Source organism: Prionailurus viverrinus, chromosome A1, assembly GCF_022837055.1.
Source record: "Prionailurus viverrinus isolate Anna chromosome A1, UM_Priviv_1.0, whole genome shotgun sequence".
Taxonomy (NCBI): Eukaryota; Metazoa; Chordata; class Mammalia; order Carnivora; family Felidae; genus Prionailurus; species Prionailurus viverrinus.
Genome location: NC_062561.1, coordinates 111408643 through 111436162, shown reverse-complemented (window position 1 = coordinate 111436162; position 27520 = coordinate 111408643). Strand labels below are relative to the sequence as shown.

The window sequence follows — 27520 nt, the reverse complement described above, 5'->3', positions numbered from 1 at the left end:
TGGGCGGCTGGCACGCGTGTCCCCGCGCACGCACACATCTTGTACACGTCAGCCCCACGCCTCCCCGGCCCCGTGTCCGGGCGCACGCAGCACCCACGCGTGCCCGCACACGCCCGCGGGCACACGCGTCCGCGGTGGGCACTGAGGTCGCAGGAAGGTAATGGTTCTGGCCGGGAGCTGGTTGGGGACCCGGGCCCAGGCCTGGGCGGTGTCCGGGGCGGGCCCAGGGGCGGAGCTCGCCAGGCCGGGCGCGCAGGGTCGGGGCGGGTCCGCGCCGCCGCCGTCCGCGCTGTCCCGCCCTCGGCCCCGCCGCTGCTCTCCGTTCCTCGCGCTGCAGCCCCCGCGGTAGCAGCCGCCGAGCCCGCCGCCACCGCCCCCGAGGTAGGCGCTGCGGACATGGGCCCGCGATCTGCCGGCGCCTGGGGTCGCGGGCCCTGCCCTGGGGAGCTGAGCAGGAGGTGGGGGGAGGAGCGGGCGTGGGCGAGGGGTTGAGGACCGGGCCCCAGGGGCCGAGCGGGAGCTCCCCGCGCAGAGCAGGCCGCACAGGCGGGCGGCAAGCGGGCCGGGGCGCGGGAGCGGGAGGCCGGACATCCGGGGGCGCCTGCGGCTGGAACTCGATCCTTCGGGGACCTGCGGGCGGAAGGGCACGGGCCGCCGCGTGAAGGCCAGGCCGGCTGCAGGTCTAGGTGACCTTTCCCGGCGGCGCCCTCTGGCCCTCGATCCCGCCACGCGGGTCGGGCGGGGAACCGCCTGCCCCCACACTCACCGGGCTGGGCGCACGGATCTGTGCGGGCCACGCTGTCGCCGCCGGCATGAGTTCCTGTGACGACCGCGGTCCCTCGCTCCCAGCCCCACACGCCCTGTCCGGCCTGTCTGGTCCACGCCCGGAGAAGCTGGCGCCCGGCGCTGTTCCGCGCGTGCCAGCTCCCTACCGGGCGGAACGAGAGGCTGAGAGTCGACTTAGGCCGCAGGAGCCTGTGCAGTAGGCTCGGCCTTGGGAAAGGACGCCCTGCGGGGAGCGGATGTGGCCTCCTTGGCCTTAGGAGAGATCCTGGTTCGGTTGCTCATTCATTCACCGAGTGCGTCTGTGCCTTCACGAAACTGGTTGGAGCCCTTGGATTTCAGGGCTGCAATCCTAGTGACTTGCCCAAGGTCACACAGCCGGGGCGATACGAAGCCTAAGTTTTCTCATCTGTACAATAGGAGCAATTGTAGCCTTCCTTGTAGCGGCCATTCATCTTTGGGAAGAATGATATGAGTTGATGAACGCCAAACCTTCAGTAGAAACCTTGACACTTGAGGCTTTTGGGGAGGATATAGCCCATCCTCTGTAGACCATTCTACTCCACTTGGTGTTCTGGAAAACGTTTAATAAATACAGCCCCTGTTATTTTAAACGTTATTAGTAAACACTTGTGTGCCAGGCATTGAGTAACTTCCATGAACATTAATGAAAAATTCTTTAAGTTTATGGACAAGGTCAGGTTGAAGTAGGAAGTGCGTGCAGACCTGAGGGAAGGTTTCACCTGAGGTCTCCATCACCCTGACCAGCCTTACCTCCGCAGAGGAGGTAGAGAATGGGCCCCTACTTTGCCTAATGTGCTGTTGGCAAGGCCAGGGCAGGCTGCCCAGGGCTTGCCTTGTTTCTCCACCCCAGCTCTGGAATGAGTTCTACAGGGTTAGGCTTAAGCCCTTTGCAGCTTTGTTTTCATTGCCTGGGGTGGTGCCATTTGGCACACAGTAGGTACTTGAGAAGGGTCTGTGGGGGTAAATGTGCTCTTCCTTTTTATCCAAGAGTCAACTTACCCTTACTGATAGGAGGATAGTTGTGGTTTTTGTTTTTTTGTTTTTTGTTTTTTGCCATTGCAGCATATGTCTTGTAGTAGTTGCTCATTAAGTATTTGTGAAGTTATTGAATGGGCATATGTAGTGGCTGCGGCCCCAGACCATATTCTCTTGATCTTGGACATCCTTTCTGAGGGACACACACATCTATCTCACTTCCAGAAAATAGTCTTGCTTAGCAGAGGGTCACGTCTGTTTAAAGAGCTCCTGCGGAAAGTACAGCCCTAGAGCACTGAGACGCAAAACTGCTTCCCAATTTGACATAACTGCTTTAAACGTGCTATCTTCATTCTGTGACTTTCCAGGTCCTGTGGGAAAGTTGTAGAACTGGTGTTTCTGGGCCTGCAGGGGAGGGCGACCAGGGTGAATGGGATTCTCCTAAGTGCTTTTCCCTTCTCTGATGGTGGGTGGTGGGTGGGTCGATAACTTCCGCTGGAGTTGTTCTGAATAAAATGCTTGACCTTGGGGAGGGGGGTACTGCTCTCAGTTGAATGCTTAGTTTTATTTCTATATTTTTATTCTATTAGGTAGAGGCAAGGGCTGTCTGTAGACACAAACACAGGGGCTCCGGAGACCATATAGTGAGGAGTTGCCCGTGGGCTGCCGGTCCTGCTGGACCCTGGGCAGATGTGGACAGTAACCTTCAAGCTGGTGGTAATGAGGGACATTGACACCCCCCCCTCCCCCATCTTTACTGATGAGATGCTCCCAAGGCACTGAAGTTCACTTTGCCCTTGATGGAATTTTAATGGCCTGACATCGTTGTTGGTGGTGACTGGGGGAGATGTGTGTGTGTGTGTGTGTGTGTGTGTGTGTGTGTGTGAGAGAGAGAGAGAGAGAGAGAGAGAGAGCCAGCCCAAACCTGCAGGCAGCCCCTCAGGGAACTCAGAGAGTCTGTGGCCTTGGGCTCCCCATAGACTCCTCTGGTATCCACTGAGGGAAAGTGAGCAATGGGGTCCTCTGCTCTCAGGGAGGTGAGGGTGAGTGGGCTTCTAAGCCCTTTATCCAGAACTGTCCTGGAAAGAGTCCTGGGGAGCAGATTGAGCTCACAACACAGCTCTGACAAGAGCCACAGGATTGAGTACAGGTCAACTCACTGTCTTGTTCCTCAGTGTCTCCTTTATAAAAGTGTGACCATCATCATCATCGTCACAGTCAGTCTTCATTGAGGGCCTGCTCAGCACCCTTCTGTGGGGGCTTAACGTATGTGTGACGTTGAATCTACCATCCTGCAAACCCTGGGAGAGAGGCACTCTTGTTCATGGGTCTGGAGGCTGGAGCCCAGAGTTGGGATTCGGGACCTGGTCTGGCTAGTTCTAGTGCTGGTAATTCCACACTGAAGTTGCCACGGCAAGGGGCCATTGCCACCAGCTAATAGATGTGGACGCATTTGAAAGGTCGAATTTGCTGTTCAGAGGGGAACTGTTCTCCTTTCACGCTGAGCAGAGTCAACGTGTGTATGGCTGTGTGTAGGCTGCCTGGCAGTGGATTGTAATCAGTGGAGTCACTCCTCTTTGTTGCAAGGATAGTGACACTGGGTGTCTATCAGGAGAAAGGTCAGTTTTTACTGGGATGAGGTAGGAGACATTCTTCCAGGACTTACCTGGACAATATTGAGCTCAAGAGTACCTCATGTGGTCAGGGAGGACTCTGGACCTTGTGATTGAGGGTGGCCTTTTGATAACCTGCACAGCAGCAGTAATTATACTAAGAAATCTATAAAATGTAAACCTGTAATAAAATCCTCTCTCTGGTCATTGTGTACTTACCACGTACCAGTCACTGTATTAAGTATTTCATATTAGCAGTCCTCACGGTGATGCTGAGACAGATACTCTTTCCCCATATTCGAGCTGAAGAAACGTGAGATGCATATACATTGTGACTTGCCCTGGGTCCCATATCTGGAGAGTCGTGTAGTGGTATTGGAACTCAGGGCTGCTTGACTCTCAAATCTACTTGCCCAAGCAGTGTCTATTTAAACCCCACTGGGTCAAGCCAGGCAGCGAGGTTCCAGGAAATGTGAGGTGTCTGAGGTCAGACAGGAGCCCTGGTTGCACCTGGGACCCAGACCTTGCCATGCTGCCTGCCAGCCCAGGCTTTTCTTCCCTTGATGGGTGGGTGGGCCTGCAGGCTGCCCCCAAGTCAGTTACATTCCCTTGTGGCTTCTTATGGAAGGCTGTGCTGGTGGTGGCCTAGCTCCCAGAGTGTTTTAAAATAGAAGCAATGCCTAGGAAGCCGGGCTCCCCGGTGTGAGCCTCTCGTGGAGTAGGAGGGGAGGGCAGCTGTACTGGGAGCACAGACTTGCTTCAGAGCACAGGTCACCGGCTTTGCCAGCATCCGGTAGACATAACCAGGGGCTGCCTTTTCCGTGAGATAGGGATAGGGGTGTGAGGAGGCTTCTGATGGTGTTGGCTTGATATATTGGTTTTCAGAGCTGGGCTAACCTCCTGCTGGGGAAGTTGCTTTTCCTGGTCCCCAGAGTTAGGGGGAGGTGCTTTTGTTCTAATCCCTGGCTGGTCTGGTGCTCCTCCTATGTGCTGGCCCAGTTCTGCTCAGACAAACCACCTCAAATGATGTTAGAGAAACAGCAGAACCAAAGGCTTTCCTACAATTTTCCCTTTCTAAGGGAAATCCACGATGGTCATGGTGATGGTGATGGTGGTGAAGGTGACTGCCCTCTTGGTCAGGGGCCTTGCACGAATCAGTGGCACACTTACATGGGGTGATAAAAGAAAGCATAATGAAGGGGCCATTTGCAAAGGTATGAGCAGAGTGTGGAGCTCCTTGGCAGGAGCTGTGGCCTTGGAAAGCAGTCACTGCCCACCTGAGGCCCAGCAGGGAGGGAGCTTGGGAAATGAGTACTCCAGCCTCTCTCTCCCATCTTCTGCTGGTGCCTCCTGTTGGCCAAAACCAACGATACATAGCCTTTGATAGCAGTCCATAGTGATCAGCTCTTGGGTCACAGAGCAGGATGGAGGAGAAAAATGGATCTGAAGGGACAGAGAATATCCAGAATAATGGACTGTGATTAGCACTGCCATTTATGGAGCCCTCACCGTGTGCCAGATACTCCTACGTGCTCTGCCTACCTAACTTACTTAATCTTTGCAGTAGCTCTGGTAGAAAGGCACTAGTGTTAGCCCCATTTTATAGGTGAGCAAAATGAGACCCTGGGAGTGTAAGTTATCAGTGGCTTGTCCAAAGTTACACAGCTAGTAAAGGCTGGTGCTGGTAAATCCTCTGCCAGGCTCATAGCTCCTTCTCATAGTCACTGTGCCTTGCTGCCTGGGCACCCAGTTGGGCTGTGACATGCCGTGGCAGGGTGGCTCCTGGTGTCTGGGTCCTAGTGCTGTTGTACCCTTGCCCTTGAAGATGGTGTCTCTTAATCCATTAGGTGTCACCTTGCTCACAAGACTGAGTCTTGGGAACTTAAGGCCACCCTGCTCCCTGTGTCCCCCACCGCAGTGGTTGTTAGCTCTTTGAGGGTACCACGGCTCCTGTGCCAGGATTCTACCTCTGCCGACAGAAGTGCTGTCCTGCCTGTTTCTTAGGCTGTGAAAGGCTAAGAGGGGGGGAAGGAGGCTTTTGAACAAGTGCTTCAGGCCCTTCTCATGCACATTAAAGTTAGGGAGCCCTGCCCTACTCCTGCCTCCTGGGCAGGGTGGCCAGAGCCACAGGTGGTCATCTGGGGGTAGAATGTTCCCCCTGCAGGCCCTGCCTGTTAACCCTGCCATCTCAGTGTAGTTGGACTCTGTTCTTGGAACCCGGATAGATACTTCCCACGTGGCCTTTTCCTTCTGGCACCTCTATTGCAGCAGTCTTTTAGAATGTGGCTTATTGTGGCATCGGGAAGGCAGCGTAGCTCAGTTTCAGACACGTTGGTTGGGTTTTTAAGTTTTATGTCCTTAAAAAAGTTATCAGTATGTGCAAACAACTTTAATAAAGTGGAATAAGAAATGAAAATCCTATTTTAACTCTCCTCCTTTCCTAAACCCCCCTCGTTTCCAGAAGCAGCTCCCAGTCAGCCACAATGTACAGATGGGCTTGTAGCCTTCCTACATGCTTTCCCATCATTCACAAATGTGTGAGCGCATAAACGTGTATGTGAAAGGGTTTTCCTCTAATAATGCAGAATTATACATTTTCTGTGACTTGCTTTGTGCATTGAACTACAGTTGGCCCTTGAGCACTGTGGGGGTTAGGGGTGCTTACTCCTCATGCAGTTGAAAATCCTTCTCTAATTTTTGACTCCCTCCAATTTAACTACTACTGTTCACCTCAAGTTTTATTGATATTATACAGTCAATTAACACATATTTTGTATGTTATATATACATATATATTATATATTGTATTCTTACAATAGAGTAAGCTAGGTAAAAATATTACTACTTTTGAAAAGAACTCTTAAAAAATTTTTTTTTAATGTTTATTTATTTTTGAGAGACAGAGAGAGAGCATGAGCAGGGGAGGGGCAGAAAGGAGAGAGACACAGAATCCGAAGCAGGCTCCAGACTGCGAGCTGTCAGCACAGAGCTTGATGCGGGACTTGAACTCACAAACTGCTGAACCTGGACGCTTAACTGACTGAGTCACCCAGGCGCCCCTAGAGAAAAAATACTACTAACGAAGTCATAAGGAAGAGAAAATACATTTACAGTATTGTATTTATTGAAAAAGATCCAACATATAAGTAGACTTGTGAAGTTCAAATCTTTGTTTTTCAAGGGTTAGCCATATGTCAAAGATAGCTTTCTATGGCACCTTGCATAAATCCACCTCATTCTTTTTGATTACCACATGGTGCTCTTTAGTTTTTGTAAGTACCTTAATTTTCATTCATTTCCCCATTGGTGGACATTTAGATTTCTTCTGGCTTGTGTTACAGAACTAATGCTGCAGTGAGCATCCTCTTGTGCTCCTCTCTGGGGACCTTGGCTGGGTTCCTAGCAGTCGAATTGTCTCTAGGTTAATGCATGCCCACTTACGCATTGGCCAGTAGTTGTCTCCAAAGGGGCTGTCCTATGCTGGCGTGAACAGGGGTGACCATTTTCCACACCAACAGTGGATATTTTCATTTGCATTTTTGCTGATTTGTTTGTTGAGTGAGCCTTTCAAACACAGGTGTGTCATAAACTCTACAGTGGCTCCCTGAGGCCCTTAAAGTCCACACCTTGTTCTGAGGTAGTAAGTGGCCCTGCTCCCTTCTGAAGCCCGCTGGTCTCCTCAGCCTGAGTTGAGTTCTCCTTAGGCCAAGGCGGGTGGAGAGGGTACTAGTTGTGGCTGTCTCCACCCCCCATTCCTGGTGGTGCTGCAGCCTCCCTGTAGAGGGCGCTCCTGCTGCTTGGTTACATCGCCGTTTGCTTAGATTCTTGTCAGATACTAAGTTTCTATTTTTTTCCTTCTACTATAAACATACTTTCATGCTCCTTGCACATTTTCTCATTAAACAGACCTTTATATTGAATACCTGCTACTTGCCAGGGCTTGTCATCTTTGACACATAGCTTTTTACATATTTTGGATAAATTTATGCATGACAGGCTCCGGGCTGCTTTGAGTTCAAGGGTGTGAGTTGGGGGTAGGTGTGCACTTGTGGGTGTGGTGGGGGCGCTGGAAGCAGAGCAGCTGTCACTGACAGGCAACTGATGAGTCAAGGAAGATATGTCCCCCCAAGGTGGAGGTTATGTAAGTGTTATGTAGACTGTTCTGGGCGATATACTATCTCTCCCCTCTGAGTTTCCAGTATGGGCTGGATTTTCATTCCTCGGCTGGAGTGGAGCTTGCATAATCTGTTCAAGGTCAGCCAGGGAATGGTTGGGTAGGTAGGCGAACAGGCAGTGGAGGGAAACAAGGGACTCCTGTCTCCCACTGTGACTTACTGGTCCTTCTCAAAGTCATCAGTGACTGTGGGAAGGTCTGCTCAGTCCAGTCCTGTCCGTCCCTCATGTTCCACTTATCCTTGGGAACCATGCTCGCAGGCTCTGCATTGAAGCCTTCACCCAGACCGGCTTCTGATTCCCATCTGTCCAGGGCCGGCTGCTTTCCTGTGTCAAAGTGCCCCGCCTCACGCTCGGACTCTAGAGGCTGGGCTTCTGAAGGCACATGGGGCGGATGCCACCAAGACAGATGGTGAGCGATTTGGAGCTATTTGGAGCTGATCTAGGCGGAGGTAGGGGCCAGGGGGTCAGGGTTCAGCCTTAGAATCAGCACAGGCAGCGTGTTAAATGCGAAAGCAGGTTGCTGAGGTCTCTTTCACACCCCCTGGTCCCGGCCTGAGAAAACATGAATGGAAATCATTTCTACAAGAAGATGATTTTTGCAGCGGGTGCTGAGAACTGTGTAAAAATGGGCATTTTCTAGGCGCTGTTGGCAGTTGTAAGAAAGCAGAGCTTTTCAGAGGCACACTGCCTCAGGCCTTGCCTCAGTCCTGTCAGATAAATGCAGGAGGCGACTGGGTGGGGAAAGAGAAGACTGCAGCAAAAGCCTAGGGGAAGCTACAGTTGCACAGCAGGTGTGGGCCTGTGGTGAAGGGAGCGTCTTGGCTTCTGGGTGGGTGTTTCTTCAGGTCCAGGAGTGGGTTTGGCTCCGCTCAGCTGGGGGTTCCTGTGCTTCTTCCCTGCCAGGTACCGAGCTGGTGCTGCAAGGAGAACCTGGCCTCATCCAAGCTCCCTCTGCCCTCCCAGCTCCCTTGTGTTTGGATGGTAATCTCCTTAGTGGCCATGTACTTTAGGGTGATGTTTGGCGGTGGTGGAGTGTTTTTTGACAGGTGGTTTTGCTGGTTCTTTTTTTGGGGGATTAGTGATGAGTGAGAGCATTTGGGGAACATTAAATGATGAGTGATCTGCTTTTCCCTGATGCGAAAGCTGTTCGTGTCTGGTGAGGTGGGTCCTAGAGCCACAGCAGAGGGTACTTTTTGGAACGCCCTGGCCCCTGAGGTACAGGGAGGTCTTGGCTGACCCAGAGAGGTTGCCACTGTACTGCTCTTTCCTCACCCTGGGGCTGAGTTTGCAGTCCAGCTGGGGAAGGGCAGCGCTGAAGAGGGGTGCTCAGTCCACTGATACCTGTTGGCACTGGTGGCTGTAGAGAATGTTCTGGATCTTTTGCTGAGATGTTCTGCAAGTTTCCTCAGGGCTCCATCACCTCAGCCTTTGACGCAGGTTTGTTTCCTTGCTTCTGGGAGGGGCCAGGGCCATCTGTGGCTGAGACATATCCACGCCTTAGGCTGGGGGTATTCTGCATGACCTGGTGGATGGTTTCTTTGGCTGTCCCTGGAGTGGATGTGCCTGTGAGGTTCGCTTGGGGTGGAAGGGGGACAAGTCGAGAGGGGGGGGGTCCCCAGACTTGAAACAGCCAATGGGGACAGCCTGAAATGGATCTTCCCCCAGGCTCTTTGTGCCCTGATCCTAATGTGGACTGAGCTGTCCATGGTTCCAGCCTGATCACGTGCAAGAGATAACAAGAGCAACAAAGAGGATCGTAAACAGCTCGCTGGGCTGCTCCACTCTGCTCTGACAAAAAAGTGAATGGAGGCGGAATTAGCAGAACCTCTGAAAAAAGTACCATAGGACCTGGACCACAATTTTATTACTTCAAGTGGTGGAAGTTTGTCGTTGTTTGTTTTATAGCGTACTCATTGCTTCTGTGGGCTCCTTGCAGCATCTAGGATGTTAAAGCTTATGTCAGGAATGCAGCTTCCTGTGGTGATGCTGTTCCCCCTGGGACCGATTGAACTATTTTTCTTAACCGACGGAGCCATCCAGGCGCCCCGATTGAGACATTTTTCATTGGGTTCCCACTTACCAGGAACATGCCGTGCAGGTGTTTGCTTGTGTGAGTGCATATGTCGGTGACTTCAGGTGGGATATATGCAGGCTCAGTTTGGCAATTTAGGTATACTATATTTTAAAAATTAATGGAACCATCCTTGGGTTAATTGGATTCCTGCTAATTAGGGCTGATGATTTGGGAAATGGAGAAGATGCAGATCATGGTGCTTTCTCATGACTCCTTTCCTCCTGGATGGAGCACACTGTGTGTGTGTGTGTGTGTGTGTGTGTGTGTGTGTGCATGTGCGTGTGTGCTCGCGCTGTCCTGGATTAGGATTTTAATTCTGTGTATGTAATGCGTCAGAATACAGCCTCTCAGGGACACAGTGTGGCCTTAGGGAAAGGACTCTGAATTACTTGCCTTCCTTGAACCCTGAGGTGTTTAATAAATGCTTGTTGACTTAGTGATATGCAACAATTTCAAGTAGTACTTTAAAAAATAAAGTCACATTGTAGTTCAATAAATGTTTGTTTGAATTAATTTTTTTTGGCGGGGCGAGGGGATGTGGTTATATCTCCTTCCATGTGAAGAGTTGCCTAATTTTTAGGTTTTACTGTATTCTCTGTGAGGAATCTGATACTCAAAAAAATGGGGTTCCCTGAAATACAAAGTTTTTTGAAAAGTTGCATTTATTCTGGCACATAGTAGGTACTCTGTAAGTATTTTGTTGGAATGGATGAAATCAGAACCATATGGAAAATAGGATGGCCTGAAAAGCTCTGATTTCTATTCAGTACACTGAATGCCATAGCAGCCGACATTTTGTAAGAAGATATGTTTTATTGGCAAGAGTCCTGCGATTCAGTAAAGTAGCTGGCTCGTGGGAATTTGTCTTTGACAGTTAATTCATTCAGCAAATGTTTACCAACTGCTGCTATATTCTGCACTTGTGCTCAGTCCTGGGGGTGCTAAGGAAGAAGAGGTCTAAGGGCAGGCTGGTCTGCTGTCGACAGAACTTACCTGGGTGTCTCCACCTCTCGACATGAGGAGGCACGAGAGAGCAAGGCTTCTCTGTGCACACCTGGGAGAATAAAGTGCCTGGGACTCTGTGCTGATGATTTTTATTGGTGGTTAATTATAGCTAATAATTTTTATTGATGGAAAACTAATTTCCCTAATTACTGATGCGTGTCTTCTGGTGATTCTTTTATTGTAGCAGAAGATGGCTGTGCCTCCCACGTATGCTGATCTTGGCAAATGTGCCAGGGATGTCTTCACCAAGGGTTATGGTGAGTGTTTCGGAGCTAATGGGCTGGGTTGGCATGTTTGGGATTTTACCCATCACAGTTCGGGAGACCTGGGTGGGTCAACTCTCAGAACTTTGATGTCGGGGGGAAAAAAGACAAGCCTACTATGCCTAATAAAGCAGTGTTGGTTTGTACACCTGGTAAGGGCAGGCTGACGAATCGCTGCAGACAAGTGGACGCCCTGGTTTCCTCTCCCACAGGTGGGAGCAGCTCTGTGTGTGCCGTGGTCATGGAGTGCAGTTTCTAAGTGTTGCCCATCCTTAGGCCTGTGCTCACACTGTCCCGTACCTTTTCCTGTCATTCTGCTGGGAGCGCACAGCCACTGTTCGGTAGCCAAAGTTCCACAGGTAGGCAGGCAGCAGTGGAGACAGGCACCCTGCACACTCACGGCATCTTGAAACAGGAGAAGGGAGGCAGAGATGCTGCTCTCGAGCTAGTTATTTAGCCTATTAACAGTTCCCATGTTCTTTCTTTAGGATTTGGCTTAATCAAACTCGATTTGAAGACAAAATCTGAGAATGGACTGGTAAGTTGTCTGATCGACACGGAGCATGGGGGTTTATTGTACATCAGTGGAGAGGATGACTACCGTGTCCTGGGTGGCAGAGTCCAATGAAAGGACCTTTTCTTTTTATAAATTAAATTTTTTATTTTTTTGAGAGAGAGAGAGAGTGTGCACATAAGTCGGGAAGGGGCAGAGGGAGAGAGAAGGAGAGAATGTTAAACAGGCTCTATGCTCAGCAAGGAGCCTGACATGGGGCTCAATGTCACGGCCGTGAGATCATGACCTGAGCTCAAATCAAGAGTTGGACGCTTAACTGACTGAGCCCCCCAGGTGCCCTGAAAGGACCTTTTTGATTGTGGCAGTTTGTGGTTGTCACATTCATTGCATCCTGTATGGGATGGGTGGTCCAGGGGCATGCTGCTGATAGGTCCCTAGTTTAGCAGCTGTTAATACTCACTGAGTTAATAAACTCTGTTTTATTTTTCCTTGTTTCTTTAAAAAAAAATTTTTTTTTTTTAACGTTTATTCATTTTGAGACAGAGAGAGACAGAGCATGAACGGGAGAGGGGCAGAGAGAGAGAGGGAGACACAGAATCAGAAGCAGGCTCCAGGCTCTGAGCCATCAACCCAGAGCCCAACGCGGGGCTCAAACCCACGGACCGTGAGATCGTGACCTGAGCCGAAGTCAGACGCTCAACTGACTGAGCCACCCAGGCGCCCCTCCATGTTTCTTTTTAAAATTGAGCTGTTTTCAATGCCACCTGATTATCAAAAAAAAAAAAAAAAAAAAAAAAGAAATTAGTAATCCCTTTTAGACTGTGTGTGTGAGGATTGTTGGAAGGAGGACGTTTTGGGGTTGATGTACTCCAGTGTCATCTTGAGCTCAGCGTTTTTGGTGTGTATTTGGCTGGAAGTATTGTGGAAGTGGGATTGTCTTCCTGTCCAGACTGATGTATTACCAGGGCGGAAGGAAGCTGTTTCCTGACAGAGAATTCCCCATAAGAGTCTTTTAACTAACAGGGCTCTTTAATCCCATCTGTATTTAAATATTGAATTGGATTGTAGAAGTAGCCTTTGCCTCCACACATTCAGGTCTCACCTCTTGTATAGAGGAAAGTCCGTTCCATTTAGGATGCTTCAGTGGAGCCCTGGGGAACAGGCCGTGACCCTCTCTCTGCTTTACAGGAATTTACTAGCTCAGGTTCTGCCAACACTGAGACCACCAAAGTGACGGGCAGTCTGGAAACCAAGTACAGATGGACTGAATACGGTCTGACGTTTACGGAGAAATGGAACACTGACAACACATTAGGCACAGAGATTACTGTGGAGGATCAGGTAATGGTGGTCACTGCGAAGAGACACGGTTTTATTCTGCTGCCCTGCCTTTGACTAAACCTGGCACGTTTCTTTTCTGTTCAGCTTGCACGTGGACTGAAGCTGACCTTTGATTCATCCTTCTCACCAAACACAGGGTAAGAATCTCACGTGTTTTCTTAGCAAGGACGTTTAACAGTGTTTTTTCTGTTTGTTTTTAAAATTTTTTTTTAATGTTTTATTTATTTTTGAGACAGGGAGAGACAGAGCATGAACGGGGGAGGGTCAGAGAGAGAAGGAGACACAGAATCTGAAACAGGCTCCAGACTCTGAGCGGTCAGCGCAGAGCCCGACGTGGGGCTCGAACCCACGGACCGAGAGATCATGACCTGAGCCGAAGTCGGATGCTCAACCGACTGAGCCACCCAGGCGCCCCTTAAATTTTTTTTTAATGTTTATTTTTGAGAGAGAGAGAGAGAGAGAGAGAGAGTGCACATGAGCATGGGAGGGGCAGAGAGAGAGGGAGACATAGAATCCAAATCAGGCTCCAGGCTCTGAGCAGCACAGAGCCTGATGTGGGGCTCAAACTCATGAACTGTGAGATCATGACCTGAGCCAAAGTTGGACGCTTAACCGACTGAGCCACCCAGGCACCCCTAACAGTGTTTTATAGTGAGATTCTGTGCTGCGTGTTGTGGCCATCCTGGCTTCATCTGTGGAGGGTTACAGGATTTGTGTGGTCCAGTAATGCTGTGTTTCATGTGAGTGAGGCTGCTGGGAATGTAAGCGGCCAAGGCTGTAGGCAGCCGGCGATGTTGGGAAGCAGTGTCTGAGCGATCATTGTTGCCAGCCCCAGTTTTCAGGCTGGGAGGGCCCTTTCCCCAGTTTTCTACATAGGAGCACTGAGAGAGGATGGGTTTTAAGTGCAGCATGGCTCCTGAGGCTGCACTTTTTGCCCCATGTCCCCCAGCCACAAACCAATTATGCTTCACTGTTCTTGGGCTCATCAGGAGGCAAGACCATGTGTTGGTTGCCTCAGCCCCTGGTGCTTTTCAAAGTGAATAGATGGGACACATGTTGCACAAATAGCATGTCGGGTTCCCTTACATCCTACACCCAGCTTCTCCTAATGTTAACATCTTACATAACTATGATGTAATTATCAGAACCAGGAAATTTATATGGCTGTCATACAGTTAACTAATCTGTTGTCCTACTGATGTCTTAGTTCTGGTCCATGACCCATTTCAGGATACTAGATTGCATTTAGTCCTCAAATCTCTTTGGTCTCCTCTAATCTAGAATGTAGTCTTTCTTTGTCTTTCATGACCTGGACACTGTTAAATAGGATTGATGAATTATTTTGTGGAATCCTTCAGTTTGGATTTATCTGATGTTTCCTCATGGTCAAACTCAGGTTATGCATTTTTATTATATTATGTTATATTATTGTTACATTATTTATTTTATTATCTTATAACACTTCTGTTATACAGCCACAGAAGTGATGTTTGGTCTGTCTTGTGCGTGATATCAGGATGTATATGTCAGTATTCTTTACTGGTGATACTAACTTTGATCACTTGATTAAAGTGGTCTTTGCCAGGTTTCTCTATGAAGTTACTTTTCTCTTTGTAAATGGGTATGTCGGGAGATACTGTGAGACTATGTAAGTATTCTGTTTCTTACTTTTTGAAAAACAAAATTAGTATCCATAGTGATTCTTGCCTGCAACTAGTATGTTTGGTAAAGATTTTCTCTTCCCATCATGCCTTCTGCATTTATTAATTGGGATTCTACTCTAAGGAGGAGCTCTTCCTTTTCCATTTATTTATTGAATCATTTATTTATGTTGATATGGATCCACAGACATTTTATTCTGTGGGTTATAACCTATTACCACAATATATTTGATTACTCATTTGTTTCAGACATGGCCATTGGGCGTGTCTCCAAGTGTGCTTTTGATAATCCCCTGTCACTTCTTTTGAGCTCTACTTGGGAAGATATAGCAGGCTCATCTGCTCTAGTCCTGCCATCAGGCATTTCTGCAAGGAGCTTCAGTTCCTTTTATTGAAGAATGGCATATAGAAACCAAGATTGTGGGCACAGTGTGTCCGTATTGCTCCTGGGTATTTGAGGCAGGTTTTGATGGTTTATGGAGATTGGAAGTGGAAGCTGGCTTTCCAAACCTACTGAGGTGGATAGCCTGGGAAAGCATTGTGGCTTCTGAAGGAGCTGAGTGTAGACTACATAAGGATGAGGCTGCAAACTCCTCTAGGGACCAGCCCCCACATTGAGTACCTACCACAGAAAAACCAGATCATTAACTGGATATCAGAGTCATGCCTCTCTCAGGTGCTTGTCAAGTTAGTGCTATTGTTTAAGTAGCTTAAAAAAAAAAATCCCAGTAATACTTGAAAGAGGGAAAACTCCAAAGACGTGGAGTGTTGCATTAGAGCAGAAGCCTGGAGAGAAACCTGAGTCACTGCCCGAGCACTGCCTATTCTCTGGGGACTTTGTGCTCCTGGCCAGAATTCATTGAGACAGGGTAAGGAGGCACCATGTAAGTGGTCTGGGATGGCTGGTCCACACCACTGGTGAGAGGCCCTGCCACAAGCAGCACGCTTTGGTCAGCAGCAGCTTTTTACCCAGTGGTTATAAGATGCCTGATTTTTACAGTGCTGGTCTCCCTCCCTTCCTAAATGTCAGCCTCCGAGCAGCTGCCTTTCATCAATCACCCCACTAGCATGCTGCCAGTTGGATAAGCCAAAACCCAGGTTGCTTCCTCCAAAGGGTAGGCAGACCAGAAGAGGTTGATTTTATTTTGAGAGAAAGAGAGAGAGAGAGCACGCATGAGCAGAGGAGGGGCAGGGAGAGACAGGGAGAGAGAGAATCCCAACCAGGCTCTGTACTGTTAGCTTGGAGCTCTACACAGGGCTTGATCTGATGAACCATGAGATCATGACACCAGGTGCCCCTATTTTGAGTTTTTCTTATTGTCAGATAATTTGGTTGTTATTCCTTTCCTTCAAAGCTTGTGAAAATGTACCAAAGCAACTTGAACAAAAGTTGTAAGCATCATTGTCACTTGTGAAGGGTGTTGGCTTTATTTTCAACCATGATCTCGGAAAGTCTCATCTCCTTGATGACTTGGAATGTTTAACCTTAAATTTTTTGTTATAGAAAATTTCAAACATACTAAAGACTAGTATATTAAACACTCATCAGGGGGGCGCCTGGGTAGCTCAGTTAAGCCTCGACTTCAGTTCAGGTCATGATCTCGCGGTCCTTGGGTTCAAGCGCTGCCTTGAGCTCTGTGCTGACAGCTCAGAGCGCGGAGCCTGGTTTGAATTCTGTGTCTCCCTCTCTCTCTGCCTCTCCCCTGTTTGCTCTCTGTCTCTCTCTCTGTCTCTCTCTCAAAAATAAACATTAAAAAAAAAAAATACCTTCATCATGTTACCATCACCCAGCTTTAATAATTATCAACCCATAGCTAATTATGTTTTATTTATGCACTCACAATCAGTCTCTTCCACCCTCAGATTATTTTGAATAACAGTTATTGCATAATTTCATCTGTAAATGTTTTAATATATATCTTTGAAAAATTGTTTTTAATGTTTATTTTTTATTGAGAGAAAGAGAGAGAGACAGAGCATGAGCATGAGAGGGGCAGAGACAGGAGAAGACACAGAATCCAAAGCAGGCTCCAGGCTCTGAGCTGTCAGCAGAGCCCAACATGGGGCTCGAACTCACAAACTGTGAGATCATGATCTGAGCTGAAGTCGGACACTTAACTGACTGAGCCACCCAGGCACCCCAATATGTATCTTTAAATGATGATTTTTTTTTTTTTTTTTTTTTTTTTTTTTAGTTTATTCTGAGAGTACAAGTGGGGTAGGGGCAGAGAGAGAGGGAGAGAGAATTCTAAGCAGGCTCTGAGCCATAAGTGCAGAGGTTGACATGGGGCTTGAACCCGTGAACTGTGAGATCATGACCTGAGCCGAGATCAAGAGTCAGATGAACTGAGTCACCCAGCTGCCACTTGTTTTTATTTTAATTCTGGTAGTTAACAGTCTTGTGTATTAGTTTCAGGTGTACAATATAGTGATTCAACAATTCCATACATTACCTGGTGCTGATCATGACAAGTGCACTCCTTAAGCCCATCACCTATTTCACCCAACCCCTGGCCCCCTCCCATCTGGTAGCTGTCAGCTTGTTCTCTGTAGTTAAAGATTTGCAACGTTTCACGAATTTGTATGTTGCCCTTTTGCAGGGGCCATGTTAATCTTCCCTGTATCGTTTCAGTTTTAATACATGTGCTGCTGAGGCACACATTTTTTAAAAAAAGTTTAGTCACAATATGATTACATTGTAAAAAATTAATCATCTTTCTTTAATATTGTTAAATCTCTAGTCTGATCAAATTTACATAATTTCATAAAAAAACTTTTTTTAATGTTTATTTATTTCTGAGAGAGAGAGAAAGAGAGAGAGAGCGCACAAGTGGAGGAGGGACAGGGAGAGAGGGAGACACAGAATCTGAAATAGGTTCCAGGCTCTGAGCTATCAGCACAGAGCCTGATGTGGGACTCAAACTCCTGAGCTGTGAGATCATGACCTGAGCTGAAGTCAGACACTTAACCGACAGAGTCACCCAGGTGCTCCTACATGATTTCATTTTTAATTTACAGAATCAAAAATTGTCCGTGCAAAATTGTGAAAATTGGGTCATTTGCCTCCTTAAATCTCTTTAATTTTTAGATTCTCCTCTGCCTTTTTTCCCCCCCCTTCTAACTTATTTGTTGAAAGTAGGTCATTTGTCCCATAAGATTACACATAGACTAAACTATGCTGTGTGTATCTCTATGGTCATTAAAAAATTTTTTTAAAAATGTTTTTATATATTTTTGAGACAGAGAGAGACAGAGCATCAGCAGGGGAGGGGCAGAAAGAGAGGGAGACACAGAATCCGAAGCAGGCTCCAGGCTCTGAGCTCTCAGCACAGAGCCCAATGCGGGGCTCAAACTCACAGACTGTGAGATCATGACTTGAGCTGAAGTCAGACACTTAACCGACTGAGCCACCCAGGCGCCCCTCTCTATGGTTGGTCATTTAACTTGTTACCCTGTCCCTCATATTTACTGTGAATTGGTAAGTCTACAGGCTTCATTGCATTTAGATTCCATTGGGGAGGGGAGAGGGTAGAATAAAAGTGGTGACATATGCTTCCATTGGATGTGCATATAAGGCTGGGTTTTTTCTTTGTACATTAGTGCTATTCACAGTTCACTCAGGGGTTACAGACTGGTGAGAATTCCACTTTAATCATTCATTCTTCATTTGTTAGGTAGAATATTTCGATAAAAAGAAACTTCTTTTTTTTTTCAATATATGAAATTTATTGTCAAATTGGTTTCCATACAACACCCAGTGCTCATCCCAAAAGGTGCCCTCCTCAATACCCATCACCCACCCTCCCCTCCCTCCCCCCCCCATCAACCCTCAGTTTGTTCTCAGTTTTTAAGAGTCTCTTATGATAAAAAGAAACTTCTAAACTGTTGGTTACTCTGAGATAGTGTAGGAAAGGTGGAATAAACATTTGCTTCCTTTTTATTTACTGTTTCAAAGTAACACATCGGTTCTCTAGTCTCTAAAGATGCCCAATGTCTGTGTTTTAAGTGTCAGTATGAATGAATTCATAGATTTAAACATATTTGATGTGTTTCAATCCATTGCCAGTATTTTTTTTTTCCAAATTTTTTAATGTTTATTCATTTTTGAGAGACAGAGACAGAATTCGAGCAGGGGCGGGGGCAGAGAGAGAGAGAGGGAGACACAGAATCTGAAGTAGGCTCCAGGCTCTGAGGTTTCCCAGCTCCCATGACTGCAGGGTCCCGGGTTCTACATCTGTACCCAGGTCTCTGAAATACATGCTCATTGGGATCTCATGAATACCGAGTTAAAAGCTATCTGTCATATTTACTTAGGAGGGATGCCTAGTATTTGTTTATTTACTAAGTGAACCACAAAGTAAGAAAGCAACCATCTCCTTAAAAGCTGCTGTTTAGGAGCCCTTGGGTGGCTCAGTTGGTTAAGCGTCCGACTCTTGGTTTCGGCTCAGGTCCTGATCTCAGGGTGTTGTGAGTTCAATCCCCACATGAGGCTCCATGCTGACAGTGTGGAGCCTGCTTGGGATTTTCAGGCTCCCTCTCTCTCTGCCCCTCCCCCACTTATGCTCTCTCTGTATCTTTTGAAATAAAAGCTTGAAAAAAAAAGCTTCTGTTTAGATAGATGCCTTCATGACAGATACACTGTGTCTTTTTCATAGACTTGAAGAATAGCAAAGATACATCTGTTTCATAATTACATGAGCGCTCTACCTAATAAATGCCTGTGTAGGCCATTACATTAGGCATAGGGAGAGGTTAGTAAAGGAAAATTACTTAGTGCCCCCCTTGCCTGTGTTCTCACTTGATTATTGTGGCATTTCTGCAGATGGGTTTGTGGTTGAAGAGAGGTTGTGGTCTTCCATTGGGGCACAGCAGCTGCTTAAGGGAGATCTGGGGTGTGCTGACTTTGCCCTCCATCCCTGTATATAACCTGAGCTTTAAAACTTTTTTTTTTTTTTTTTTTTTTTGCCTTCTTTTGGTATGGTTGTCACAAGGTGAGTAAGCTTATGACTTTAATACAATTTCTTTTCCTTCAGGAAAAAAAATGCTAAAATCAAGACAGGGTATAAGCGGGAGCACATCAACCTGGGCTGTGACGTGGATTTCGACATCGCCGGCCCTTCGATCCGGGGCGCTCTGGTGCTGGGCTATGAGGGCTGGCTGGCTGGCTACCAGATGAATTTTGAGACTGCAAAGTCTCGAGTGACCCAGAGCAACTTTGCAGTTGGCTACAAGACTGACGAATTCCAGCTCCACACTAATGTGTAAGTGTACGTGAGTGTCGTGTGTAAGTGTGTGCAGGAGGGGGATTGCTTTTCAAGCTCACATTTTAATCACTTTAAAGTGAGTGTTTTGACATCACATGAGCCACATGGCCTGCTGGTCTTTTTCTGTTTCCCACCTGTCCAATTCTGGAAGTGGTTTAGGCTCTTTGTGTTCTAGAGACGGTCGGAGCTGTCACTGGTACACACAGAATGACTGATCAGTTACAGCAAGGGCATGACGTCAGTCCAGTGGAGTGTCCCTTCCCTTTGTGGACATTGGAACTCCTTTCATTGTTAGTAACAAAATAGTGGGGAAAGGTGTGGCTGTCCCTCTTTCTCTGTAGGAAGCCTGAGGTCAGCCTGCCATGCTTAATGAAACATAGATCTGAGACACCAGGTTAGGGGATGATGATCTCAGTTCCATACAGTGTCTTCTCATGGCAGAGCATGCAAAAGTTGACTAACTACCAGATAGTACAGTGAAGGGAAGAGAAAAGTGCAGACTGACTTAGAGAGCCCCTTGTAGTTAAGCTTGGGAATTGGAGTGCAGTGGAGTGCTGATGTAGGTGAAGGGAAACGGATGTTTCATCTCTAAAATCCCGATGCCACAATTGGGGGACAACTTTTTCGGATTTCTTTCTTTCCACTAGAGGTCACTAAAGGAGTGACTTCTTAAAGTTAAGTTAAGTGGTACATGTATAGTATTTAATAACATTTCCACTTACAAAGTTTTTTGAAAAATTTTTATACAGTAGTTCCCCCGTAACTGCCATTTCACTTTTTGCGATGTCACTTACCCAGTCAACCACGGTCCAGAAGTGGATGATCCCCCTTCTGATGTATTTTTGGAAGGTCAGCAGTAGTCCGATGTACGTCACAGGCCTGTGTCACTCACCTCACTTCATCTCATCATGTAGTCATTTTATCATCTCACATCATCATAACAAGGCCATACATAGTACAATAAGGTATTTTGAGACAGAGAGCACATTCATATAACTTATATTACAGTATGTTGTTATCATTGTTCTATTAAAATCATAAAAGTTATTGTTGCTGATCTCTTACTGCGTCTACTCTATAAATTTTGTCATAGGTATGGATGTGTAGGAGAAAATGTAGCATATATGTAGGGTTTGGTACTGTCTGTGGTTTCAGGCATCCCCTGGGGGTCTTGGAACGGATCCCCTACAGATAAGGAAGGGCTACTGTAATTAGTATAATTAACATAACAGAATTAATATAACAGATCTGTTATTTTGAGTTTATTTATATTTATTTATTTTAACATAACAGAATTAATATAACAGATCTATTTTAAGTTTTGAGTTTATTTATTTTTGTTAACATAACAGAATTAATATGATATAACAGATCTATTATTATAATAAATCTTGAGTTTATTTTTTCTTTCTTTTTTTTTTTTTTCCAACGTTTATTTATTTTTGGGCCAGAGAGAGACAGAGCATGAACAGGGGAGGGGCAGAGAGAGAGGGAGACACAGAATCGGAAACAGGCTCCAGGCTCTGAGCCATCAGCCCAGAGCTTGACGCGGGGCTCGAACTCACGGACCGCGAGGTCGTGACCTGGCTGAAGTTGGACGCTTAACCGACTGCGCCACCCAGGCGCCCCATTGAGTTTATTTTTTCAATGTTTATTTATTTTTGAGAGGGAGAGAAACAGCGTGAGTGGGGGAGGGGCAGAGAGAGAGGGAGACACAGAATCTGAAGCAGGCTCCAGGCTCTGAGCTGAGCCGTCAGCACAGAGCCCAATGCGAGGCTTGAACCCATGAACTGCAAGATCATGACCTGAGCCAAAGTCAGAAGCTTAACTGACTCAGCCGCCCAGGCACTCCTATTTATTTATTTATTTTTAAGGTTTATTTTTGAGAGGGGGGGAGGGGCAGAAAGAGAGGGGGGGTGGGGACAGAAGATCCAAAGCAGGCTTAGCTGACAGCAGCGAGATCATGACCTGAGCCGAAGTCAAAAGCTGGACGCCCAACCAACTAAGCCACCCAGGCACCCCAGTTTTGAGTTTTTTGAAGCTAAAAAGTCACAGGAAAACCAGAGTGATGGATAGTCCAGTGGTTTCTGGAGTGGGAGTGGGGGAGAGTGTGACTGCCCAGGGGTGGTGTGAGGAGATTTGGGGGTGGTGGAGCTGTTCTGTATCCTGATTGTGGTGGTGGTCACACAAATCTTGCACATGTGTTAAAATTCATAGAAATGTACACCCCCCCCAAAAAAAAGTCAAAAAAGGTATATAAATTCAAAAAAAGCAATTTACAAAAATGTCACAGGAAAAAGGGCACAATCAATAGAAGTGTTTTTTAAGTTGGAGTTATGACTGAAATGGAAAGTCCTTCCTTGGTGTCGAATTGGAAATTGGCACCAATTCTAGGAATAGCAATGGCCGTTACTGTTTTCCCCACATACCTGAGCCTCACATACCTGATTTTATTAAGTGGACACGGTTTATTTTTAGCTGGCGTGGCAACTGCTGACACAGCCATCTGGGTTGTCCTAGGGCTTGCAGAGGCCCAAGGGTCATAGTTGTGCTCTGTGCTTCATGTAGATGAATTTGAACAATGACTTCCCTCTGTTTATGGTTTTGAGAGCTCCCAACAGGAAGGCAGTGTTGCTGGTTTTAGAATATAATGAAAAATCTGACATTTTTTAGATACACATGTGAGCCCAAGAAAATTTCCCGATTTCAGTTATACTAAAGTTAATCAAAAACTTTAGTTTTGTCTGTGGCAAGCTGCTGTTCTGTGGACTTTCTGGTTCCCTGCAAATCAGGGGGTGCCTGTCCTGGCCTTGTACTTTCTGGAAGTACAAGGTCTGTATCACTGAATTTCAGGGGAAAACTTGAGCATTTAGAATGTATTTAATGAGCATCTACTTTAGGGAGAGTATATTAGTGAGGAGTGGAGTTTGCAGTGAATCAGCAGTTTGTCCCTGGATTAGTGAGTTCTAAGCTCTTTGCTGAATTCCGGAGTACGTGGGCTCTGCCTTACTAGTTTCTGATGACATTTCTACTTGAAGCACCCAAAATGACGAGGCAGAACTTTGACATTGTTTTGTGTTAAAAATGGAAAGGAGGGGAAAGGGATATTTCCAAAGGCTGGAGTCACTGTGGTGTGTTTGGAAGAGATGAAGGAGTTTGTCCAGTTCGGTTTCATTCCATTTTTGAAAGACGGGAACATTTTGTAATGCACCAAGTGTCTCCTTTTCATCCCATCAGAACTGTAGAGATTTTGCAGTTTGGGCCAAGAGTATTGCACAGGTGGAAAAGTCTGAATTGCAGGTCAAGTTCTTCTGTAATTGCTGCCACCCTAGGGGGCTAGGTGGGTTTTGGCTGTGCCCGCCCAGCAGTGGCTGCAGCTGGTGTTGCTAAGGGCTGTAACCTGCCTTCTGAAGAACACGGGTGGCCCAGCCTTTCTTACCATTTTTGGTTGTGTTCTCTTCTCATTTGCTTCTACTCCCTTACCACTGTTATGATAGATGCATTGACAAAAGAGGTAATATTAGCAGCAGCAGCAAAAAAAAAATAAATAAATAAAATCACCCAGAATTCCATTTTCTTAGTTGCTGCTTCTATTTTAAAGAATATTTTGGAAGCAGATTTCAAATTCCATGCAGCCTCAGCTTCCTGCCTTTGGGTGTTCCCAATGGTGGTTGAAAACTAGCCTCTCCCTTTGAACCTTCCCAAAGCTGGTGTCTGTTCCATTCCTATCAGGCTTTTCCCTACTTTGGTACTCGTTTTGTGATCATTTTGGTCCATTGACAGCAGCCCTGCCCTCTGTCAGACTTGGACCACTGTGCCCAGCTCCAGCCTGCCTTCAGGGGTGGATGGGCACCTGTGCTCTGATTGTTTGCAGAAACGATGGGACAGAGTTTGGTGGCTCCATTTATCAGAAGGTGAACAAGAAGTTAGAGACCGCTGTTAATCTGGCCTGGACAGCAGGAAATAGTAACACTCGCTTTGGAATAGCGGCCAAGTATCAGATCGATCCTGACGCCTGCTTCTCGGTGAGTACCTGTGGAATCACGCATCACCCAGGCTCCACTTGAAGCTTAGGATGGAATCCTTCTGGATTGCCGGAGTTCCATGCTGGAGCTAGAGATTTTTTTTCTCTATGCAAAGAGTTTGAAATGAGGAAAGTGATAATAGTAATAGCTCTTACTGTAGATGCCAGCCACTGTGCGGAGCCCATTATGTGTGGGTTACTGTCTTTAATTCTTACACAACCTATTTGAGGCAGGTGCCTTTAAAAAAAAAGAAATATGATTCCAACCCTGTTTGCACAAATGAGGAACTGGAAATTCAGAGAGGCTGAGGGCAGATGGAGCAGACATCTGGTAAGTGCTGGGGTGCTGGGCCTGGACTTGACCCACACTGGTTTGCTCTGGAGCCTGCCCTTATCAGCCCATGTTCCATGCTGCAGACGCTAAAGGGGGGTCACCTTGAATCCTAAGGTTTTATTTTTTTATTTTTATTGTTTTAATGTTTATTTTCGAGAGATAGGGCAGTCAGGGGAGGGGCAGAGAGCGAGGGAGACAGAGAATCCGAAGCAGGCTCCGCGCTGACAGGGGAGAGCCTGGTGTGGGCTCGAACTCATGAACTGAGAGGTCATAACCTGTGCTAAAGTTGGCTGTTTAACTGACTGGCCACCAAGGCATCTCCCCCCCGGCTTAAAAAAATTATTACTATTATTATTTTTTTTGAGAGAGAGAGGACCCTCAGGATTCATGTTCATTTAATGCTTCTCATTTTTCATCCTCTTGCCAGCTCTTGTATTGGATATTAAGAAACCAGACCCTGGCACTTAGTAGTTGGCATCTAATCTTGCAGACTCGGTGGCATTGCTCGCGGTTGAGTTGCTGCACGATTTTTGCATTAAATCCTGTTGAACTCCTCTCTGTTGTCACAGGGCACTGCTGGCTGCTTCCCTTTGGGGTGGAATGCGGAAGTCTCATGTTGCAGGATGGTTATTGTGTAATTTACAAACAGCTCATTTGAAACGGGAACTGAATTTGGCTCCCTTAAAGTTACGCAGTTAAAAACAAAGGAAGAGGGGCCTTATTAATTAGATGGTATAAGCAAAAAGGAACAGCCAGATGGGGCCCTTACTGCCAGGAAATCTTTCCCCCTGCTTTGTTCTTTCTTATGGAAGTTGTCAGGTCTGAAAACAGCATTCAAGCAGGAAAACGTACCTTGGCAGCCTTAGCTTTTGCCAGGACTTGGTGTTCTCATGACGTGAGCCTTCTCTGCTCCTGACCTCTCCTTGTTTCACTAGAAAGGGGGTTAAGGGGGAGGCCCAGATTTTCCTACAACTCAGGCAGAGGAATGAGGGTAACATTGACTCAACTTCTTTATTGAACTTAATTATTAATTATCATTCACAAAATGCTGAAATTTAAGTGACTGGCTAGGTCATTCTTTTGCTCCAGTATGATTTTATTTTACTTTAATGTTTTATTTATTTTTGAGAGACAGAGTATGAGCGGGGAAGTGGCAGAGAGAGAGGGAGACACAGAATCTGAAGCAGGCTCCAGGCTCTGAGCTGTCAGCACAGAGCCTGATGGAGAGCTTGAACCCATGGACTGTGAGATCATGACCTGAGCCGAAGTGAGACTCTTAACTGACTGAGCCACCTGGGCACCCCATAACTTTCCTTTAACTGACAGTTGTGTTGACTCTTTAAGTTTCTTTTCTGAGACTTTGCTCTGAAATTTGATATATTTCATGTTGAATTTAATGAATCTCATAATCAAAGTGGTCATGAAAAAAGAGAAGTTGATTCTGAAGGCCTGAGTTGGTTGGTTCCAAAGCTCTTACTCATTTTGGAGATGAAAACATAAAGTACTTAACAATTTCACTGTCTTATCTTTTCCTTGACTAGGCTAAAGTGAACAACTCCAGCCTGATAGGTTTAGGATACACTCAGACCCTAAAGCCAGGTAAGTGTTGCTTTGAAAGTTAGTAAAATTGTTTCTTTGCCTTAAAGAAAAATTGTGCTGGTTTGCTGCTTTATGTTACTGCTTATATAATGCCTGAATAGTACATTATAAACGAGTGGAGAGAAAGTTTTATAATTAAATGTTTATAAAAGTGTGCAGAATTGTTATAAAACATTTGGAGCATAGAAGTAGTAAGTAGGAGAGAAAAAGGCCAAGGCTAGAGTGTTACACTTTTGGTTATTTTCTTCCATCTGTTTTTCCATTGTGTACGTAGTGTCTGATACTTATTTCTAGCAGATTCTTAAAACTAGCCCATAAGTCATCCTCATTGTAAAACTGTTGTGCCGATTTCCTCTGCACAGGTGGCTAGTCCGGTCCATGGTATGTTAGAACTACGGGAGATAATACCACTTTGGGATTGGTTTGGTCAAGTTGGGTCTTTGAACTCTACAAATCTGAGATTACATGATGAAAGAATCAAACTTTGGTAGGGAAAATACCAATTAGTCGCGTGCATGTGTGTGTGTTTGTGTCCATGCCGAGAGTGAGATCTCAGAGTCTGATTTATGGTTGGACTTCCTTTCAAGGCACTTTTGCTGAAGAAGCTTACTGCATGGTGCCACTAGAAGAGAGATGATTGTAGCAGGGGGCAATGACAGGACAAAGGAAAGTGGACTCCCTAAAGTGGATTTGGAAAGCCTGTGGAATTAATCAGATGGGTGTTCAGTAACAGGGACTGATGGGTCGTGTGGTTTTTTTGCCTGCTGATAACACACAGCTGAAGCAGGTTTTGAATCTGGTGTTGTCTTGCCATTGTGCTTAGGTACTCCTCCTTGTGTTAACCTTTCTGCTCTGTTTTGACCTTTCTTTTTGTTTCTCTCCTCCATCCCTCCCCTTTCCTTGTCCCTGGTTATTCCCCTTGCAGGTATCAAACTGACGCTCTCAGCTTTGCTGGATGGCAAGAATGTCAATGCTGGTGGCCACAAGCTTGGTCTAGGACTGGAATTTCAGGCATAAACAAATACTGTACAATCGTTTAATTTTAAACTATTTTGAGCATAGCTACCTTCAGAATTTAGTGTACCTTTTAATGTCGTATGTCTGGGATGCGAGTATTGCTAAATATCATGTTAGACCTCCAGGTTAAAGATGATTCAGCTTTAAGGTGTTACCCTTTCAGAGGTACAGAAGAAACCCAATTCCAAGAAAAGTCCTTTCAGCTGTAGACTTTGGGGGACCTTGGTGGCCCTCTAGAATTGTCAGGTTTCTTTTTTATCTAGAAATGGCTGCAAGTGGAAGCTGAGACTTCGTAGGCACTTTGTAAACTGGTATTGAGTAAATGGATGAAATTATGACTTCCTGAGAATTAACTTTGGTTTCCTACCCTAATGAAGGAGAGACTCACTGATGGTGTGTACAAAATCATCTGAAAGAGACTTTTTTAGACAGATTTTCATGACCTGTTTCCACCCCAGTCCATCACCTCTTTTACACCAAAAGTAGTCTGCAGGGCGTGGTAGCTGTTTCTTTTGTGCCATTTGGGGTGGAGAAGGTGGATGTGATGAAGCCAATAATTCAGGACTTAATTCCCTCTCATGTTGTGTTTTTTTTGCCCTTGCACCAGAGTATGAAATAGCTTCTAAGAGTCCCAGCTGCAAGCTGGGAAGAGTCTCTGTGACTGTAATCACATGGTGACAACATTCGGAATCTAAATTGGACTTCTGTTATATTCTCGCCACTCAGTTTATTTTTTAGCAGTTTAATGGGTACATTTTAGAGTCTTCCATTTTGTGTGGAATTAGATCCTCCCCTTCAAATGCTGTAATTAACATCACTTAAAGTAAAACTTGAATAAAATATTGAAACCTCA

The 27520-nt window shown here is 46.3% G+C and overlaps 1 protein-coding gene and 1 non-coding gene across 3 annotated transcripts; one reads left to right on the top strand and one right to left on the bottom strand.

The window, feature by feature from the left end:
• Window positions 1–27520, top strand: VDAC1 (voltage dependent anion channel 1). 2 transcript variants are annotated; one of them, XM_047867729.1, is made up of 9 exons: window positions 1–157; window positions 10835–10907; window positions 11402–11451; window positions 12616–12768; window positions 12853–12905; window positions 19463–19690; window positions 23568–23718; window positions 25593–25650; window positions 26576–27520. In XM_047867729.1, exons 2-9 carry the CDS (start codon window positions 10841–10843, stop codon window positions 26665–26667), a joined length of 852 nt encoding a protein of 283 aa, XP_047723685.1. In that variant the 5' UTR covers window positions 1–157; window positions 10835–10840; the 3' UTR covers window positions 26668–27520. The 2 variants fall into 2 exon arrangements, with proteins under 2 accessions (XP_047723685.1, XP_047723675.1); XM_047867719.1 differs by lacking the exon at window positions 1–157 and adding an exon at window positions 258–381.
• Window positions 16985–17087, bottom strand: LOC125147060 (U6 spliceosomal RNA). The gene has a single exon (XR_007144991.1). It is a non-coding gene; the product is annotated as a U6 spliceosomal RNA (small nuclear RNA).